General features: G+C 37.3%; 1 protein-coding gene across 6 annotated transcripts in view; it reads left to right on the top strand.

Moving 5' to 3' along the window:
• Positions 1–21,425, top strand: part of ARMC2 (armadillo repeat containing 2) — a 64,974-nt gene that overhangs the window by 5,032 nt on the left and 38,517 nt on the right. For 4 of the 6 annotated variants that reach the window (XM_074580976.1, XM_074580974.1, XM_074580975.1 and 1 more), the window contains exons 3-7: positions 1,219–1,291; positions 3,540–3,708; positions 4,973–5,174; positions 9,154–9,204; positions 19,313–19,383. In XM_074580976.1, coding sequence (XP_074437077.1) covers positions 1,219–1,291; positions 3,540–3,708; positions 4,973–5,174; positions 9,154–9,204; positions 19,313–19,383 — 566 coding nt within the window. The remainder of the gene's footprint in view (positions 1–1,218; positions 1,292–3,539; positions 3,709–4,972; positions 5,175–9,153; positions 9,205–19,312; positions 19,384–21,425) is intronic. The other 2 variants (XM_074580977.1, XM_074580978.1) reach the window with 1 other exon arrangement.

Here is a 21,425-nt window from a genome sequence, read left to right as displayed (position 1 = left end):
GTGTTAATCTGTATTCCTAATCACATCCTTTGCCTTCTTCTAATGATCCTTACTCTTGGTGTTAATCTACATGTCCAGGAAGTTCCTGTGGATTAGAGCTACCCCAGGCAGTCATTACACTAGTTTTGTATCTGAAGAATAGTATAGGAAAATGGTTTGTAACTCACCTTTTTCTTACGACAGTGTACGCTTTTGATTGAGATAGACTTCAGCTTTTCGCTAGAAACTGTGAACGCTTGCTTGTTTCCACATAAACTGTATGCTAGATCTTTTTTTCAGAGCTTTCTCAGCTCTTTTTGAATATAAAAGTGTAGGTCTTGAAGTTTGAAATGCTAATTTTTAAACAAAATTTTTACTACTTCAAAATTATTTCCTTGTGCAGTTTTGTTACGTAGTATAATTTACAGAGCTCAGCAGATCTTCCTCTTGTGACGAAAGAGAAAAAATAAAAAGTATATTGGGCTTTTTACAACCATTTTCCCCGTTATTTTTTTAGCTCTCCTTATATACCAATTCTATGATGACTGCAGGGAGGAGATATGAGCTGTATTTGTAATGTTAGGCGTCAGGCATGCCAGAAAGGATGCTGAAACATGTTTGAATGGCCATATGGGTAAGTCGGTGTCCATGCTGTTTTCATGGCAGCGTGACTTCAGGCACTGTACGTATCCAGTATTCCTTACTGCATAGTGCTGTGCCCCTGCAGAAGGCAGGAGCCTGAGAGTGACTTGGCTGTTTGTTGGTCACCAGGTAATGAGGTCACTCTGTCTGACATCCTTGCTTGTTCTATCTGTGCTTCTCCTATGCATAGGAAGGAGCATGCTCATGCCTGCACAAACCTGGGTCTTCTACCTTGCAGTTGTTCTGCAGCTTGTGTCTGATATCTTGGGCACTAACCGCAGTTGGGCTTGTGCATGAATTGAGGCTTGTATTAGAGAATTTTTGCAGGTGTGTATGAAATAAACTGTATCATGGCAGGTATGCTGGCGATCTTGTAATTCTTCTCCCTTGATACTGCTGGATTCCCAGATATCAAAGTTAGATGGCATTCATGGAAGAAAAGTGATAGTGTAAAAGTGCTCTGTTACTCTTCCTTTCTTTCTCCTTTCCCCTGTATTCATTGGCCAATGGAAGAAGCATGCAATTAAAAAAAAAAAAAACACACCACAAAACACTGGGTCTGCTTTATTCATGTTAAGTTTAATTTCTTTATGCTAGTCTTCACGCATCCAGTTTTGATTTGGCTGAATCAAGACCAGTTTCTGGTGTTCGTCTTAGCCCACTGGATCATGTGAGTACTCTCGAAATGACTCATGCCATACTGACATAAAAATGTATATATCAGTAGTGTTAGGAAAATATATGCTTTAAATAGGTCGGGGAGAAATGGAAGACTGTTTTAATGTTAGTCTGAGGCCTATAAAATCAATTTTGTAATTTTTTTCCCCAAAAAGAAACCTGAAAATAATTTAAACTATTTAAATATTGCTGTATTGTGTTGTAATTGTAAGTGACATTAACAAGAATCAGAAGATGGATACTTGAGTCAGCTTTCTTGTGTAAGATTACTAAAATAGAAAAAGGTCATGAGCATCAACATGAGCCAGGAATATGCCCTTGTCACTAAGGTGGTGGCTAATGGTATCCTGGGCTGCGTTAGGAGTGCTGCCAGCTGCTTGAGGGAAGTGATCCTCAGCACGGGTAAGGGCACACCTGGAGTGCTGTGTCCAGTTCTGGGCTCCCCACCACAAGAGAAACGTGGAGCAACTAGAGAGAGTCCAATGAAGGGGCACAAAGATGACGAAGGGACTGGAGCAAGGCTGAGAGCTGGGACCATTCAGCCTGGAGAAAAGAAGGCTCAGGGGGCATCTTATCCTCGTGTGTAAATACCTGAATGGAGGGTCTGAAGAGGCTGGGGCCAGGCTCTTTTCAGTGACAAGACCAGAGGCGGTGGGCACAAAGTGAAACGCACAAGGTTCCCTCTAAACATCAGGAAACACTTTTTCCGCTGTGAGGCTGACAAAGCCCTGGCACAGGTTTCCCAGAGATCTTCAAAAGCTTCCTGGACATGATCAAGTCTAGGGGTTGTTGAGTGGGGTGGTTGGGTAAGATTGACCTACAGAGGTCCCTTCCAACGTCAACTGTTCTGTGGTTCTGTGATTAATAACTTGAAAGTAAATAGATTGATTATGCTTCTATTTGACTCACACATTTGTAAAATATAATGATTGTAGTTTATTTTAAAAAACAGAGGTACTTGTAAGAACCCCCCTTTCCCCTCTGTGAAAGTTTTGAATTGTTTTCAATTTATAAATGTATCTGTTCTTTCAGGGTTTTTATATTTAATCTTTAAATATAAGATTAAGTCATGAACATTGGTTTAGCACCTGAGAGAGCAGAGCATGCTAAATTGGTCAAGTATACTTGCTGTATGTATTATTTCTTCAAGACAGTAATCTAAATGCAGCATTCTTTAGGAAATAGGGGGGAAAAAATCCAAGAAATTTTATACTTCAGTAATTTTGATAAGATATTATTTTCTATGAATCAAACTTAAAAATTCTGACCATACTTACCTTTAGATTAAATATATCTACAGTTGGATGTAAATACGGGTGTTAAAGTTTTATTTATCTTGTGTGTGAGAGGGGAAAAAAAAATAGAGAAAACTGCTGTTAAAGACCAATGCAAAACCTGCCTCTTCTGCTTTACCAATGGAGATAAGTTAGTACACTGTAAATGCAGGGCTTGTATTAGCCGTGGTGGTTGTGGGGAGTGGGTCTCACCTCTTGGCTATCTTCAACTAATACCAGAGAGAGCTCTGAAGGATCAGACCGGACACTTTCAAATGGATTCTTTATATTAAGGAAACTTGTAGTGACCCCTGATCTTACAGGGCAATGCATTTACATAGGGCACAACAAGTGCTTTGTGTCTGAGGTTCAGGGGATTGGTCACATCCTCTAAGATGCAAGATACCAACATAAATGAAAACTAGAACTTGCATGTTTCTGGATCTGCATGATTTGTCTCAGTGTGATAGGAAGCGGTACATGTGATGTGAACACATTTGAAGTGTTTTGGAAATACTACGTTGGTGCTCAAAAACAAATCGTAAAGAATAGATGTGCCTGTAGAATTGTTAGCGCAAGTCTTTGGCACAACATTTTTTTGACAAATAAGCATACTGCAGATGATGTTAAATGAATATGAGGGAAATGAATAATTCTGAGTTTCATTTGCTCTACTCAGGCTAGTTTTTATTTGTTTTCTGCACCCCTGAATGTTTTCTTTCTGTGGTGATAATGGTATAGATATCTGGCTTGTTCAGTGGAATGGTATCATTAGATTCTGGATATGAAGATGAAAATTTTTTAATAAGTAAACCTATGTAACTTTTATGTATTCTATTCTGAACTTAACCCTGTGTATAAAAAATTTGGTTTTCTGTTATTTTTTTAAATTATTTTTATTTTTGCTTATATGGAAATGAAATTATCAGTGCTTTTATTAAAATGTCGTCTTTATCTTTGTCACAGAAACCAGTACTAGTCGCTTCTGCAAAAGATGAAGATTCTTCCATTTGCCTTCCAAAACCTCCTGCCGATGATGCAGAGGTTAGAAAACTCAGCAGTGCTCGGGCACGCTTTTTTAGAAGAACTTCTCAGGGAAGTTTCCTTTCAGCTAAAATGGTTCCTCCTGCTCAGAGTAAGAATGTTTTGATACATATTATTTCCAGGAAAAATAACTGCATGATGGGTTTTAATGTCACTAATTGCATGAATTATTATATTATATATACCTGCATGTCCTTTCAGAGTAAATTTTTAAAATACTTAAATGGCTTTAAGGCAGTTTTGAAAATGTGATTTCCAAAAACGATACTGGCTTTCACTTCTGAAAGTGAGTTGAAAGCTGGTCCTTTTTTTCCTATAGGTTTCTAAGTAATGGAATTTTTACTGGAAGCTTTCTTCAATGGGTAAAATGAACATTAAACGCTGAAATGTTTAAAGAGACAATAAGATGGCATCATCTAAGGAGATTCCCTGATGGATAGAAAGCATAGAAAGAGTAGTAAAAAGGAATAATATGTCTTGACAGGCCTTCAACTAAATATTTGTTGTTAAGAGTTTCATTAATGAAGACTTAATAAAGATTGCTAAATGTGGGATTTAAAAAGTAATTTTCTTGCAGATAGGAAATGACTTGACATCTTCGTTTCCTGCACATTGTCTCATAATAAAACATGCTGGAGCTCTGTCTGTAATGAAGACTCATTTGTAATAATGACAATTCTTACATTGCCTGGGATTGTTACTGTACCTGATAAACTGAATATCTCACTTTTAACCTTATTGCAAAATAAGTCTTATACAAAAAGTACTAAACTCTACTTCAATAGTATGTACATATTCTATTATGTACATATTTGTATCATGTACCCCTATATGTAGTTTCATCCATTAGCCTTAATAAGTTGATGTTAGTAATTGTAGGAGTTGAGAACCTAATGTAGTTCTAGCCTGAGTTTGCCTCTTCTCCCTTTTGGGGATCATGCAAATATTTATGTACGTTTTTTGTGCAGTTTCTTATCACGTATATATATATATATATATCAAGGTACAAGATTAACAGCTACCTTTTGCTTGAGTTCCTTCATAATATTCAGATCCTAAAATATAATCCCTTCTTTCACAAGGTAGAATCCACTATCTCTAAAAGAGAAATAGAAAAAAAAATAGACGAAAGATTAAAATGTTAAAACACAAAACTGAAAGACTTTAAGAAATAATGTTCATAAGAAGACTTCGGCTACTTTGCTCTAAATAATTGTAAGCTTTCTCACCTTTTAAATTGATACAGCAAATCTTGATATTGTAACATGACAAATAGTAATTAATTTTGAGCTCCATTGCGCGTGTTTATTGTCTAAACAGGCTTCTACAAAATATATTTTCTTTGGCTATTTCAGATGAAGAGAAGCTAGATTCTGAAGAACCGGCTATGATGAATAATCTTTGCAGAAGTACTAACAACTGCCTAGCAGAGCAAAGGTCGTACGCACCATTTAATGATGAAAGTAGACAATTAATTTGTAATCAGCGTATGAGCAGATTGGAGGACTCCCTAAAAGGGACAGCAGGAAAATTTTTATTTCAACTGAGAGGAGAAAGGTCAGTATGACTTGAGTATGGTAATATGCACCTTCCACACAACCCGCTTCCTAGATACTCAATTGTGCAAGTATCACGGAATCACGGAATCTTCAGAGTTGGAAGGGACCTCTAGAGATCATCTAGTCCAACTCCTCTGCTAGAGCAGGATTGCCTAAAGCACATCCCTCAGGACTGCATCCAGGCGGGTCTTGAAAATCTCCAGAGAAGGGGACTCCACAACCTCCCTGGGCAGCCTGTTCCAGTGCTCTGTCACCCTCACTGTAAAGAAGTTTTTCCGTGTATTTGAACGGAACTTCCTATGTTCTAGCTTGTGCCCATCAAAATGTTTAAAAATGATGGAATTTGAAGGTACCACTATTTATGCATTGAAACAAAACTAAGTTTAGATTATTAGGGAAAAAAATCTTTACAATTCTGTTCTTGGGAAGGTTCTACACTCGAAAGACTGATTTGTCCAAAAATAGTAGGGAGTTGCTTGATATGAAATAACTTTAATTCTGTTTGATCATTAACATTTCAAAACTAAGTCTTCTAATAATTGCATATAGAATACTCAAGTTTAAATTCAGTATTCTTGCTTTTACAGTTCAAGCCTGTTGTTTTAAGGTGCTATACATTCTTCCGTTAGCTCCACAGATGAGTAGAGCCATGTTTTCAATTCTGGTATTGTGGAAATATGTGACCATATACAAAACCCAGGCTTAAATTCATCGGCAAGAGAGGCAGAATTTTTTTGTGGCTTTGTGAATTTTTTTATTTCATTTTTTTAATAACCAAACAGATGTAAGAGATTAATGAGACTTATGTGCATGCAGTCTGTTTTTACTGAACCTAGATTGCTACATCCATTCTGGAATTCACGATTAAGTCTTTTTTTTTTTTTTTTTTTTTTTTTTTCCTCTTGATTCAGATCTGAATTCTTGCACAGGGAGGAATAGTCCGTGGCACTATGTTCAGTACGTGTATCAGTTGCTGCATTAGTAGTTGGACAAACGACTGTTTTGTGCTAATAACATTGACAGATCTGACAATCTCTACAACAAAAAAAAGAATAACAGTTTATTTTCAAACCACTTCTATGAACACTTGGTCACTATTAAATTCACTATTAAATTGCCAGTAGATATCTCCTTTCTAGCATGTTTTTATGCTTAGGAAAAAAATATTTTTCCTGGATATTCTTAAGCACATCTTATATTAAGGAATATATTCTTATTTTATAAAACGGAACGCCTTTCATTTACTAACTTGATCATAGTACTGAATAGTTTAGAGAATGTTGTCCATTGAGGCTGTTACAGCAAATGATATATAGCAGAGCTATCATAGTACTCTTATACTAAACTGGAAGCACGATTTTTAAAAAAAGAAAAAGATGGATTCAGAAATACTGGAGACTTGTGGGAGCAAAGAAGAAGTTTAATGAGTATGGAGGGAGGGGAAAATGAGAAAATAAACTCAGCAATGAAAAATGTGGGTGAAGGAAAGTAAGGCACCAAGGAAAATGCTTCAGTGCAAAATCATTTTCTCCCATTAAAATCAGTGACCTGAAAGACTTTTTAGGTAAAGACTGTATGGTGTATCATACTTAATAAGTTACTATAATTTGACTTTTACTTAATAAAGGTGTGGTGTGAAGTACTTCAGTGTTGCAGTTGAAATGGGTAGTTAGTTAATAGTATCCAAGAGTGTCTAATAAGAAAGGGTCAGTTGATACTTTGCTAATTGCAAGGAATGACCTTCCTTCTGAGTCATAATTTTAAAACTTGCAGGTATGATTGAACAGCTAAGTCATTATACATCCTTGCTATCTGTTCAAAATTATGTACTTCTCCTTCATAAGCTTGAGACTTCATAAGCTTTTGATTTTGGGTTTTTGTTACTGGTTCTTTTCACAATCACCCATTCATATGGCATTGTGTACCACAATCATTGAGTTTTCTGGTAGCCTGAACCACAGAATGTCATGATTTACCTTGATTACCTTGATAGTTTTTGAGAATGACTGGGTTCTCTATTGAAATGATCTTTGGAACAGGTGAAAAAAAGCCTATTATGGAAAAGATTGCTCATTGCAACATGAAGTCTTAGAGGACATTTTTGGTTTGGTTTCTCCGTGTAGGAGGAGTTTTAGAAAATATAAAAAGTTGAAAGGGGAAAATGATATATTTTCAATTTTTATATTCTCAAAATATCATTATGCATGTTTGAAGAATAGGTTGTCAAGGTTCATTTTGCGTAAGCTCCTCTGGCTTAATTTCTTTATGACCTGTTACTTACTTTTCTGACTCTTAATGTGATAGCTAAGATACTAATGATTCTAACCATAAAAGATGGAATGCTAATGCATGTAGCTTGTCATATCCATGTTTGAACTAGGGAGAATAATACTAGAGGTTGTTGAATCTCAGCTATCACTTAAATTAGATCTCAAATTACTGGCCTTAAGATAATACAAAAAAATGTTTTCCAGTCTTGTTCTGACTAGTTTTCTCTGAAATAGAAGAGTAACATAATATTCCTCCCTCTTTCTGTGTTAAATGCAAGGTATGGTTTTTTTGAATGGTGCATCTTTACCACCTTCTGTGCATTGTTTGTGCTTTCTGTGTACTTGAGACAGATGATTTTTGCCAACGCTGCCTAAGAGATGCTGCCTGTGCTGCTTTATATTCTTGCACCAAGGATCACTAACAAGGTGCTCGTATGGCTTAGAGTACCAGACATACCTCCAATTCTGCAATATGCACAAAAATAATACAAAATGCTTTCCCTTTAGTAAAGGCATCCCTCATCTGTATTAGCTCAAGCAGTTCATGCTATCGTATGATGGAACAGCTCTAGGTAATCTCAACTGCTTGCACGCATTGCAAAGACTTATGCCAGTAAACACATTGTTTCAGTATTCACATATGATACTACACAAGTCAGGCAGACCTTGATCTATATCTTTTGCTGAGTTCAGAGATGTCGTTCATCTGACGCGGCAGTTGAAAGGTATCACAAACCTATCCTTCAATATAGTTCATTGAGTTTGGTCTTGATAGGAGTTGTATATAAAAGGTTCCAGTACGTTACACTGCAGTAAGAGAGTTTTGGCATTCTTTCTCAATAGAATATGTTTACAGGTACTAGATGATTGCTGTGATTAGATTGCATCTGATTCTGTGTCATAAATACTTGAGGCATCTTGTATGAAGTTAAAAGATATTTTCTCCTTAAAGTACATTGTATTGAGGAATAATAGGGTGAAGGCTTAAAGGAATGTGAAAAGTTTTATTACCTGGAGTCCTGTCATTCTCCATATGAAGCAGTTGTGTCACCCTCAATTCTGTATCCCAGTGATCTAAAATCCTTGCAAGAATTAAGCAAGAGGATTATAGAAATAGTACACTTCACACAGGAGAAAGCGCATGAGATTCCTTACTCCCTTTTCCCCCAGTTCCTATATATGTACCAAAATAACTTTTCTAATAAAGATGTTTTTCTGTTAATGATGAAACTGTAGAGCACACCAAAATAGCATTGCAGCTTCCTGCCATTAATGCTGGTACATTTATTTCAAAGAGAACATAAGGGAAGTATTTTAGTCCAGCAAGAGGCATGCTCACTTTCCATCTCAGATTCTTTTGTTGTCCCAAGGACTGACAAAAAGAATGAACAGCGTTAATCTACTGCTTTAGAAAGATACTGGGGGGTGAAAAAGAGAAAAGAACCTTTTGAGGGGAAGAGTTATTTGCCATTTTGTTTGCAATTCTGATTTTCACATAACCATCCAGTTATAATAGAATAGGTATATTAATTGAAGCAGATTGAATTTATTGACGTTGCCTCAGGAAAGCAAGGAACAATTTCTGACAATCATAAGGAAGCTAGGTTTTGTTTACATCTTCATCTAGCCATTGTGCCTTGCCATCTATTGTGATTGCTATAGAAATGAAACTTCTAAAATGTTTTCTGCATTCATGTATTTCAACAGAAGTGTCAACAGTGATGGCAGATTTGCTGATGAAGAGCAACAGTTTCCCTGGTGAGAAAAGATGATTTTTTTTATTTTTTTTTTTCTCCTCCAATTTCTCAGTATTCTGAAAGCTTAGATGCCATTCCAGGACTCCTTAGAAACATAGGTGCCTTCAATGAGGAAAAGCTTGGTGGCAAACAGTTGATTCCCAAGTGGCCTGCTCTACACCTTTTTTAATAAGTGATTTCTGTAAGTAGCTACAAAAGGGCTAGAAGGTGCTGTTAAGAAGATATACTATGCCTCATTTTCTATCACCATTGCTGTCCTTATTAAATGCCTGTTTGACAGAATCCTTGAGAGGTATTCATCAACTGCTTTCATAAGACTAGTTTCTCTTTCTTGTGCTTTTTAGAGTTTTGGAATGCTTCAATAGAAAATGATAAAAGCAGGGGACAAGTGAATACTGGAAATCACTTCTGTCTGATTTCTTAAACTAGCTTCACATCTGCGCCCAAAATATTCATTCATTTTCTCCTCAAAGAAAAGGATTCCTACAGAGGAGATAGATTTCTTTCCTGAAGGGAACGCCCATTGTGTTTTACTCTGGATGAATTTTTGAAATTAATGACATGGTGTGGATATTTGTTGTATGGTTTAGCTGATATTGCTGCAGATTCTTCAGACTTCTTTCAGGGTTTGTCTTTTCTTATTATGTATATTCACAACTTCTGGAGTTCTCATAAAGGCATGGAAACAGGAAATTTATCCACTCCTACCTAATCTTTCTCTGTTTCTGCCTCAGTTCCACTAGCTATTGAGACCACTAGTTTAAGAAAGAACCAACTGAGTGGTGGGCAAGCTTTCACAGGTAGACCCTTCTACAGCATTTTCCAAAGAAAGTATGCCACTTGCCCTTCCAAGAATGTGCCTGGTTCGGTATAGGGTTAGGGGATACTGAAAGAAAATTGGGAATGAAGAATTCTTTTTTTCAGAACTTGTTATGAACTTCTGCAGAAGAGAGCAGCAGGTAGCTCTTATCTCTGGTCTTTTCGCTTGTGAAAGAGAGAGTGGAGTTTAGGCTTATTTTTACTGCCTACTCCAAAAGGAATCTTTCCACTCTATTCATTAGCTTAGCATAAGGTCATTGGTCTCCAAATCTGGGAGATCCAGGTTTTGAGAGACCTGATTAGCAACTGAATGGTAATTCTGGAATGGGGAAGTGTGCCATGCAAGGGGTAAAGAAGGAATGTCAGTTCAGTCTAGGTAGGACTATAGTAACAATGGATTTAGATTGAATTTTTGTTTAGAATGAGAATGCTTATGCAAGATTTAAGTTAGGAAGGTGAAGATGCTGTGGTTTTCAGACTCAAATATATTTAGACTTGTATTTTTAGGTGGTTTTTTATGGTTAGAATTAGGCTGTCAGTTATCTGCTTGGTTGAAGATACCCTTCCACAAATAGATATTGTTAATATTTTCCTGTATTAGGCAGAAGATGCAAAGACTATGAAGAATAAAAAGGATAAGGATATAGGTTTTTCATCAACCTCTATTATTCTTCTAAGCCATACTATTTAACATGTACATGAAGTTCTTTATCAATAGCCTGTATAAATTCTTTTTTATTGCTGGAGCTGTCATAAGTAATGGACTATACCCATGATTGTGTTTATAGAGGAATTGTTATTTGCTCATCTTTAGGATGACTCAGACTGTAGTTGGCCTATTTGTCAACATATTTTTGCAAATTATGTTGCCTTTCCACGGTTCATCCTTTTTCATATCAGTGGTATCAGTTATAGTCTCAGTTAATAGTTTTCGATCCCTTTGTTTTTGTCTTTTCTGGTGGCGTTACTCCTGAAATAATTTCAGGACATTTATATTATCAGTTTTTCAGTTATTTACATGCTTTTGAAAAGCTTTGTGGCTGAGAAACAGGATTGACTAGAGGTTTGTGTAATTGGTTTAATACTGTAATTTATGTTTCTTTAAGCTGTCCACAAGTAATTTACTATGTGTCTGTTATGTTTTCTAAAAGGAAAATACTCTTTAAGAATTGAGCTGTTATGCTAATTCTTTTTTCTTTGAGGCACACCTATTACTTATTTCCACATTGTGGTTGTATCTATCTAGTTTGTCCCTGAGATGGCATCATAGAAAGGAAAGTTCAGTAGTAGTTGAGCAAAATAGGGGCACATTCTTTTAAGTGTCTTACTGAAGGCCAATTCTTTGTCTAAAAAGATGGAGTGCCTTTCAAGCGCTAAGTTATGGGTCACAAGAAATCACTTGATTTGAAACAAACTCTGCAAAAGCATATTCCCTACTGGTCAACCAATGAAAGACAATACAGAAAACTAATTCTGATGTCCTTTTGGCAACATTAAAGGTCTGGATAGTGTAATTAAATAGGAATAAATGGGTTAATGAAAAATGCAAATGTTATTGGCTTATGGAAAAATTTCTATGAGAGTGAATGATACAACAAAATACTCATTTTTCTCAATTTTGCTAAAGGCTAAAACCAATTTCTATGAGTTGCTTTGGCAAAACTAGTAGGAAGTTGTTTAGTCTTCCTTTCAAAGTCTACAGGGCAGCGTGTTGTTATTAAAATCAGTAACTATGGTTTAGAGTTAAAACTTGTTTCCTGGTCACTAAATACTTACACTGGAAGAATCACAGTAGCAGAGGGCTTATGTGCTAAAGCAATGGTTCCTAAGCATTGTATAACTGAACATTGTCTGAGAAAATAAGTCGCAGTCTCTCTCACTTGCTGGCTGCGCATCTGACTCCCTTTCTCCTTTGCTTTGGGGTTCTTGCACCGCCTTGTCCCTTGCTCAAGGGACAAGACGCAGTCTGCTGCATCATTCTTCTTGCCCTGATTCCCAGGGCCCCCATTAGTTTCTTTAAACTTTCTCTGGAGCCGCCATCCATCCTTTTTGAGACAAAGCTGCTGAGTCTGGCTATGCCCTGGTAAACTTGGTCTAGAGCCGTAGGTATCTTTGCACCCTGTTCACCAATGTTCCTGCCAAGAGACCTGATGGGTAGTTCAGAAGACCAGAGTTCTGAATGATTTAGAAAAATTATAACTGGCAGTGAGTACATAAGGAACCCACTGGCTGATACGCCCCAGAGGGTTGTGCGGCCATCCAGAGAGATATTGACAGGCTGGAGAAATAGACTGACAGGAACCTCATGCAGTTTAACAACGGCAAGTGCAAAGTCGTGCACCTGGGGAGGAACAACCCCAGGCACCAGTATATGCTGGGGGCCGTCCAGCCAGGAGGCAGCTTTGTGGAAAAAGATCTGGAGGTCCTGGTGGACACCAAGTTCATAGAATAGCTCAGGTTGGAAGGCATCTCAAAAGATCATCTGGTCCAATCTTTTGTGGAAAAGGGAGCCTAGATTAGATTATGTAACACGCTATTCATTTGTGTCTTGAAAACCTCCACCACACCTGGAGTGCTATGTCCAGTTCTGGGCTCCCCAGTGCAATAGAGATACGGAGCAGCTGGAGAGAGTCTGGCTACTAAGATGATGGAGTCCTTCATATGAGGGAAGGCTGAGAGGGCTGTGACTGTTTAGCCTGGAGAAGAGAAGGCTCAGAAGGGGTCTTATCAATGTATAAAAATACACAAAGGGAGGGTGCATTGTGACACCTGCATTTGTTGCATGACAAGAGCTCTTCTTTCTCCCCTGTGGCAGGCACTCAGAAAAGGAAAAATTAGTTATTTTCCTGTGACTGTTCTTTTTAGAGACTTACTGGTTGTATATACTTTCACAACACATCCTTGCAGCTTTTCCCTTTGTAGTCCATATAGAATTTGGGAATATACACAACTGCTTAAATAGCCAAATGATCCTTAATAGATAAGGAGGCATGCCATCCTGGATACTGCTAGCATTAAAAATAAACCCAGATTACAGTGTAGATAATCACACTCTGAATATACATGTCAGTAACATCTCAAAGAACAGACTTTCTAAATGGCATGTCTCTTTCAGGATTACTCACAATCAGGGGCTCTGAGCTCTGATCTAGGTGAAAGAACAGTTTTGTGCCTAATAGTCCTTTTGACACATCTGGCTTGCCTGAGCAAGCCCCCAGGATCTGATTAGCATTGCTCTAAATCTGTTCTTCTTACCACTTAGTGAAATGTCTTGATTTTTGGGCGTAGATACATGATGTCTGACTTTCCAATGTACACAACGTATGTTTGTAAAATCAGTTGTTCAGTGCTTGTATTTATGTATAAACAGTCTGCATCTTATACTTACTGCAGTGCCTAGGCCTTTTTAGAGCCTTGTGAAAAGTTAGAAATTGCTTGCCTAGATGTCTGCAGACCTGAAATCATCGATATATCAAGGATCCAAAATAGAATTTGTAAAAATCTGAGTCACATTTTTGGGTTTTAAATTAACTAGAAGAAAGGAAGTTTGTGGGGCTTAAAGGGGGTGCAATGAAGGAAAATAACATTGGGGGGAAACTGAGTGACTGTTGAGTGAAAAACATGAAGGCAGAAATTGAAGGAGAACTGCAGGCAGGGCACCACAACAGCACCTTCTATTTGCTGGAGGCATCTGAGAAGCTAATTTTTGGTCACTTTTAGAAGACACTGAGCAAGGTGGACTTTCAGTGTGAGCTATTATAGCTTTTGTATATTTTTGTTACATAGTTTGCTAGTGTACTTTTAGATAAAGTACAACTGGTTTTGTTTACCTTATTAAAAATAAAGACAAAAAATAAAAGGTCTCTAAGTACAAGCAATGAAACTATCTGGGGCTTAGATTTGCTTACGAGGAAGGAACTTAGAAGATTAGAGTTGTGGTTCTATAGATATAGAAAATGCTCTGCAGATATAGATGTGTAGAAATTGTATGCTCAAAATTACAGTCTCTGACTTAAGAAAAAGGGCATCAAAGAAGTAAAAGGAAATCAAGGGGCAATAAACTCAAAGGCCTTAATTTATTTAAAAATAAACTGAATCCCATCCCCCAACTAAATATTACTTTACTTTAGAAAACGCTACTAGAAGTTAGCGATGAGGCCAATGTTTTATCAAGAGCACATGGATGATAAGAGATCTTTTACGTGGTGGCAACACAGACTAAGGCTTCTTATCAGGAAGGAACTTCTGAAGAGTTTTTTCTGTGAGTGTCTGTACTTACCAGTTTTCCTCTTGATACATTAAAAGAGGTAGTTGAAGACAGGTTTTTGGACTAGTATTATTGTAGTTTATGCAGGTGAACGCCTTCAGAAGGCAGTGTGCTGTGTGTTTTTCCAAGTATCTTCCAGGTTACCTTTTCTGGTTTAAATGTTGATGTTTGAGATTTACTACTCCTTGCAAAGCTTTGTGTGGAGCTGACTGAGCGAAAATGGCGTTTTGTTAGTCAGTCTCCATAAAGTCCTTGGATGTTAAGCCTAATATTCCTTCTATTTCTGTCAGTGGAAGCCAGTTTGGTGGTTCTGATGTCTTCAACCACCCCCAACCCAAAGAAGTTGCCTTAAGCAGTCAGGTAGAATTCGCCAACAAAAGATACCTATAAATACAAAGTTAAGGGTGCTCTGCAGATTCTTGTTATCTTCTGGATCACAAAGTTGGTAATTCATTGTCATTTTCTTGTTGTAAAATGGTAAATAAATCTATTTCCAGACACCAGCTAGTGTCTACTGTGTATGACTTCCTCACAGCGTTTACTCAGGGCATGCTGTCCACTGTCTGCATGTGAGTAGCTCTCTGCCTTTGTAAGACTCTGTTCAGGTTCTGGTTTACATGATAGTCCCAGTTCCTACCTCTACTTGAAGAGGGAGAGTTCACAGATTCGCAGTTTACGTGGGTGCAAGAGAAGAGGCTCATTATCTCTGGAGGAGAAAAGTCATGTGAGGTCTTTGCACCTGCAGAAGCAGATAGTATGGGGCTTATGGCCTTTTCCATACCACTGCCCTTATCTTTTGCTCATTCCCTGTTATTCCTACTCTACTCTGGAAACTAACCATCATATTCTTCATCCCTTAGTGCACTACCTCAGTTACTGCACTCCTCTGTTCTTCTCATACTTCCATATTTTCTAGTGTCGCCTCCCAAAGTTGTAAGAATATGTAGGTGTTACAAGAGCCTCACCATGAGGAGAGGGTAGTGTCTAGAGGGAATGCCTTTGAGTTTGACAATTCAGAGAAGAGGATCACGTTCTCTTTTCTTTCCAGTTAAGCTTTGCTACCTCGCTGGTCAAAGGTGCTTGTTAAGAGACAATTCTGTAGAGAAGCATTAACTTGTTTGTATTAGGCTATGTGTCCCTCTTACCTGATAACTAAATAATCGGGGACAGCAGGGCTACATCTGCACTAATAATTAATAAAAATTGAATAAAGGAGTTACTCTCTGGCTTGGTGGCCAACTGCAGTGTCACGGGTTATGTTAATACAATGAAAGTATCTCTAATCCCCTCCCTCCCACGCACAAAGTGTTGTCTGGGAATGTCCCTACATCTGTTTGTCTGTGCCCTGTGCCGAGACACTTGTCAAGGAAAGTACTACCTTTCTTGGGCCAAAACCATAGCAGGGACCATGCTCATGCTCTAACTGTATGGAAAGGTGTGGCCCAAAACTCAGGCCTATTGCCAGACTGTAAAGAGGCGGCCAGATTCTCAGATGTTTAAGGCTCTGCAGTATGGGGAGAGAGCCCAGGCACTATTTCTCTATTGGGATCTTATACCCACCTTTGTGAATCAGACCTTCCTGTCGTGTGCGGCTTCTTTGGAGAGAACTAGACCAATTCTTTGCCTCTGGGATGCAGTTCTGAGAAATTGCCATGGTTTCAATTGGGATAGACTTAACTTTCTTACTAGCAGCTGGTATAGTGCTATGTTTTGGATTTGGGATGAAAATAGTGTTGGTAAAACAGTGATGTTTTTAGTTGTTGCTAAGCAGTCAAGGCCTTTTCTGCTCCTCACACTGCCCCACCAGTGAGGGCTGGGAGTGCACAAGAAGTTGGGAGGAGACCCAGCTGGAACAGCTGACCCCAGCTGACCAAAGGGAAGTTCCATGCCATATAACATCATGCTCAGTATAAAAAGGTGGGGGGGGAAAGAAGAAGAAAGGGGGGGACACATTCGGAATTATGGTGTTTGTCTTCCCAAATAACCGTGATGGAGCCCTGCTTTCTTGGAGATGGCTGAACACCTGCCTGCCGATGGGAAACAGTGAATGAATTCCTTGTTTCGCTTCGCTTGTGTGCGTGGCTTTTGCTCTACCTATTAAACTGTCTTTATCTCAACAAATGAGTTTTTCCTCACTTTTACTGTTCTGATTCTCTCCCCTGTCGCAACTGGGGGGGAGTGAGCAAGCAGCTGTGTGGTTCTAGCTGCCGGTTGGGGTTAAACCATGACCGAAATGTAGTTTTCCCTGGAATACCACTGAAGGTGAGACTTTGCAGATTTACCATTAACAAGAAGCTTATGGCAAGAGCAAGCAAGTAAACATCTAAACATGCAGAGTTTCTGAAATAAATGCTGCTTTCACTTAATTATGCATTCTTTCTCCAAGGAAGAATACTGAACACACCGCTGCAGTGCTGGCTCACCTTCCTTTTGGAAGTCTTCGTAGTCTGTGTACATTCAAGAAAGCACTGTTCCTCATAGTGGCTACTATGAGGACTACTGTGGCTCCCTCATACGAGAAGGACAGAGATGATCCAGTTGCCAAGTTCTTTTTCCTCTGTAAATCATCAGAGCCTCTGTCAGTTGATTTCTTGATGAGTCCCTTATCAGATGATCGGATTTCTGCCAATTGACTTTGTTTCCAAGGCAACCACTCTCTTGACAAGCCAGTTCCCTTCAATAGTAGGTAACTTATTTTTTAGAGTAGGTTGATTACATTTTAACTGCATAGTTCTTAACAAGATATTGCTGCCTAAGTTTCAGCCCTGCATGAAAGTGAAAAGATAACAAAGAAACAAGTCTCTGTAAACTAAAATGGAGTTGGCAGCATGGTAAAGATACATAAAGGGATTTTATAATCTCTCACAACATTCATAAATTGTACATACTCCCTATAGATAAGCCTGCCCACCAGTCATTCTCATTTATGTACGTATTCAGTGTATTCTTTTTCTGTAAATAATGAAAGTTCCAGTTAAGCTGTTTAACTTATGAGGACGTTTCCCAAACGTACAGGTAGTTCTGTGAATACCAGCAGTACAGCAATCTGCTTTCCTGCTCATCTAGGTCTCTAAACTGGTCGATACTGGTATTTACAGAATCATAGGTTACAAACCATACAGTTTTTTAAGGCACTTCAGACTTTGACATGATCTTACCCTTCATCTTGCATATGTGGTGTTTCTATCTGATAAATGTTCAGGTTACCACATCCTTTGCTTTAGTGTCTTTTCTATTCACCTGTTTTTGTTTCCTACAAAACTTGTAGGATTGTCTTTGTTGAGGTTTCTTGGATTTACATTTTAGGGAAAGAGGCACAGGCAGGATATAGTTATAAAATTCTTTTTCTGAGGAAAGCAAACTCAGACATCTGTATTCATGTAGGCAGATAGTATCATCATGGCTACCTGTAATTCTGAAGGTACTGATTTCTGAATATAGCTGGATTAGCGTTTGGTGGCTGAAGTCAGGCTATAGTCTTGATTTCAGGGATGGCTGAACCTTGTAGAATGATTTCTTAAACTTTTAAAGTTTGTAGGACAAGATATTAACATAAATTGAACTAAATTTTGATTTCTGTTAATATGTTGAACTGTATTTAATGTGTGCTGTAGAAACCTTTCTTACAGATGTCAGTCTATTTTAGAGTAGAGATGCAAGCACTTGTCTACTTTTTTTTTCTTTTTTTTTTTTTTTTCAAAGCATTGCTTTCCCAGAGGAGTAAGAATTGCTGTATATGAGCTGAAATAATTTCAAGGTAGTTTGTGTAAGCATTTGGATTTTGGAGCATTTAAATCCTCGTGCTGTAAAAAGAAAGCATTATTCACTGTTAGCCATAATGAAGCAAGTGTTCCTCTGTAATGTGATTGCTTGGGAAATTTTTGACTGATCACAGTGAGCTTTCCAGTCCCTTTTGTAGGCAAGTGATCTTACAAGAGCTTTGTCTTTTATTCTGTCTCCATCTGTTGATAGGATGACTTACATCTTCTGTCTGGACTGGCAGACAGGATTTAGGCGCCAATCCAGCAAACCACTTAAACAACAGTTCAGCTTTAAGCCTTATAGCAACTAAATTAACAGGTTTAAAAAAAATAAAATTGAAATAACATTGCTAAAACACTACTGTTATCTTTAGACAGAAATTTAGGAGATTAGGATATTGGTACATGAACTATAAATGGAATGAGAAGTGTTAAACAGATGAGAAGTATAGAAAACATAGATTAAGACCTTTGTCTTTAGTACAGAATTTAAAGGAGGAAAGATTCCTGTTTACTAGCAAAAAGAGTCTATATCTTGTATATTTCTTTTAGATCAGGGCTGCTAGTGTGTTGCTCGGCAAACAGAATAGATTTATCACAGATGTATGGAGTAGTTTCCTCTGGCCAAAGAAAGACTAATCATACAATCAGCGGGAATTATGGCATTACTCACTGTTGCTTTTCAATGAAATGACAACATACGTGTTTCTTGTACTAACAGAACTAGTGAGCACTATGCAGTTAGCAATAGTTCACAGGCAGACCTGGAAATTCTAATATTTACAAAAGGGTTACTATAATGTTTGTTGCTTTGAAAATTCTTCTCGTTTAAATCTTTTAAGTGTTAGTTCTATTGGAAGAAATCACTGTCCTTGTGAATGGATGAACTTACAGTTTTAAGCTACTTCAGATAATATTCAGTTAATGAAACTGATGATAAAATAAAAATTGGCTCTTTCTCAGTTTAGTTTGTTTCAGCTTTCAGTTTTATTGTACAAGTGAAAATGCTTTAAGTTTTGTGTTCCATAACGGTGACCTCTTGTGGTGTAAATATGTCAGTATTTCTGAAGAAGCTTTTTGTAATACATACTTGAGGAAGCTTTATTTGTATGTCATTTTTAATGAGCAGATAACCTACAAACTTATTAAAATAACTTCTAATCTTTTCCAATTAGATCTCATACTGAGTGCATGTGAAGAAAGAAGCATTTTGAGCATTGTATTCTAACATACTTTGTGTGTGTCTGCACTGTATCTTTTAGTGACCAGATGAAAAAGCCGGACACAAGTTCAGCATGGCCAAGGAGTCCAGGCTGGAAGAAAAGAGTAACAGGTACTTCATAAGGCATTTCAATCTCCAGTCAAGAAATGTGAACTACAGTCAAATGAAATAACCTAATTTTTGTGATTTGATCTTTTTCTTCTTTATTCACTGAGTAGTATTTTTGGTTTTCTAGTTGTATTGGATTTTTTTACTGTTGTTGGTGAAGAGAAACAATATTGAAGAGATCTTCACTCTAAAAATCTGTTGATGCTTTCCTCTTGTTTTTCTCATATGTAGGCTTAAGAACTTGCCAGTCCACTAACAGCTTGTTTGCCCATCCCTTTTTGTAAACTGGCATAGTTGCACAGAAACTAGTAAAGTTATGTCAAGCTGTATTAGCTAAAGACGAAGATTCTGGATTACCCTGTAGGGATGCATTTTGTTAATTTTACATAACAGATTTTAATTAATATTTCCTGATAGCCGGCACATGCATGGCTAGGGCATATTTGAGAGTCTGGTATGGAAACCTGAAGTTTCTACTCTGCTATTATTACGCTTTATTACTATTTTTCCAGAACTGAGAAGTTGAATTATTCTGGATCATTCTGGCGAAGGCTGTAATGTGCTCTGCTTTCATTTCCTTCAGAAGAGCTGAGAGTGTTTACCTTGTCATGGGAGTTAGTATTCTGTGGGGCTGTGTTTTCTGTTTTATAAGCCTTTTAATTTATTTGTGCTATTTTATTGGTGCTGTTGAAAAAATCACGTGTGCTATTAGGATTGTTTCTTTTTATATCTACTTTTTCAACATTATGTAGCTTCCTTAGTTTGTGCATACTTCATCTTTAATCCCAGAATAAACAGTGGGATAGCAGTAGGAGTTCTCAATCATTTCTTCCTCTATAATAGGGTCCTGGAGGGCGTGTTCATTTACAGATTATTTCTATTTTCTGATATGATTTGTGTATATACTTTCACATTTTAGAGAGGAGGTAGGCTGTTTTAATACTGATACATTCGTAGCCACTCAGTATTCCACGAAAAGGCTAAACATAATAAGTCAGGCAGTACACAGCTTTTGAAAGCTCAGTGTTGCTAAGGCTCTTGTATTTACATGCTAAAAACAGCAACCAATAAATGTAGACTGATTAGTGATTATTTTTTTTTTGACCAGAATGCAAAGCTGTGGTTAAGACCTATGAAAAACTGAGACAACGAACTTCAACTTGCTGAATTCTTTTGCTTGAGTGTTTTTGCTGTTGAATTGCGATTCGCTCAATTAGAAGGTTCAGGACAGCTTCTGCAACATTTTAAATACAACTAGTGCCATAATTTTTCATTAGCACCTTAAAAATCTCCCAGGACTGAGACACATACAAGCTTACAAGTTATTAATGTTGCTTTTATTTATAATAAAATCTTTCCTATTCATTCTTATTGCTAGGATTAATACTGTTTCGTAAAAGCTGATTATCTTTTTTTTCCTAGTTATAAGAGATATTTGTTTAAAAAAATGATGCCATTATGATTTTTAGGTTGCTGTATTTTTCTGCTGAATGTGAGACAACTGCAGCAGAATGGCACGAAAAATCAGTTCATTTTGTTCTGAACTAAAAATTGAATGGCTTGGTTTTTGTTTTTTTTTCTAGTGAGAAGTTTGGTCATATCTGCATGTGCCTATGTGAACTATTCTTATTTTTTGCTTAATAAAGTTAAGCATGTGCATAGTTAGAAAGTCAGGCCCATCTTTCAGTTTAAGAGAGGTAGTTACAAATTGGAAAGAACAGAAATAATTGAGTCAATATGTGGGTTTTGTGGCAGGAAGGAACAGTGCAAACTATTCTAGTGTTATTTCAGCTGTGCTCTTACGTTATCCAAAGCAGAACTTTCACTTCATTGCAAATGCTGCGTAGTGTTTTATTAATTAAGCTACTTGTTGATCTAAATAAGGCTATTAACTCATTTGATCTAGAAAATAAAAGGTTTGCAAAATAAGTAATAATAATATTACCTAATTACATATACTAATATGTATATACATGCACACCCCAACAATACAGATTTTGTAATATCATACTTACCAGTGTATTACTTAGGAAGCAGCAGCATTT

This window comes from Larus michahellis, chromosome 3 (genome assembly GCF_964199755.1).
Source record: "Larus michahellis chromosome 3, bLarMic1.1, whole genome shotgun sequence".
Classification (NCBI taxonomy): domain Eukaryota; kingdom Metazoa; phylum Chordata; class Aves; order Charadriiformes; family Laridae; genus Larus; species Larus michahellis.
This window is presented reverse-complemented; position numbering and strand designations above follow the sequence as displayed.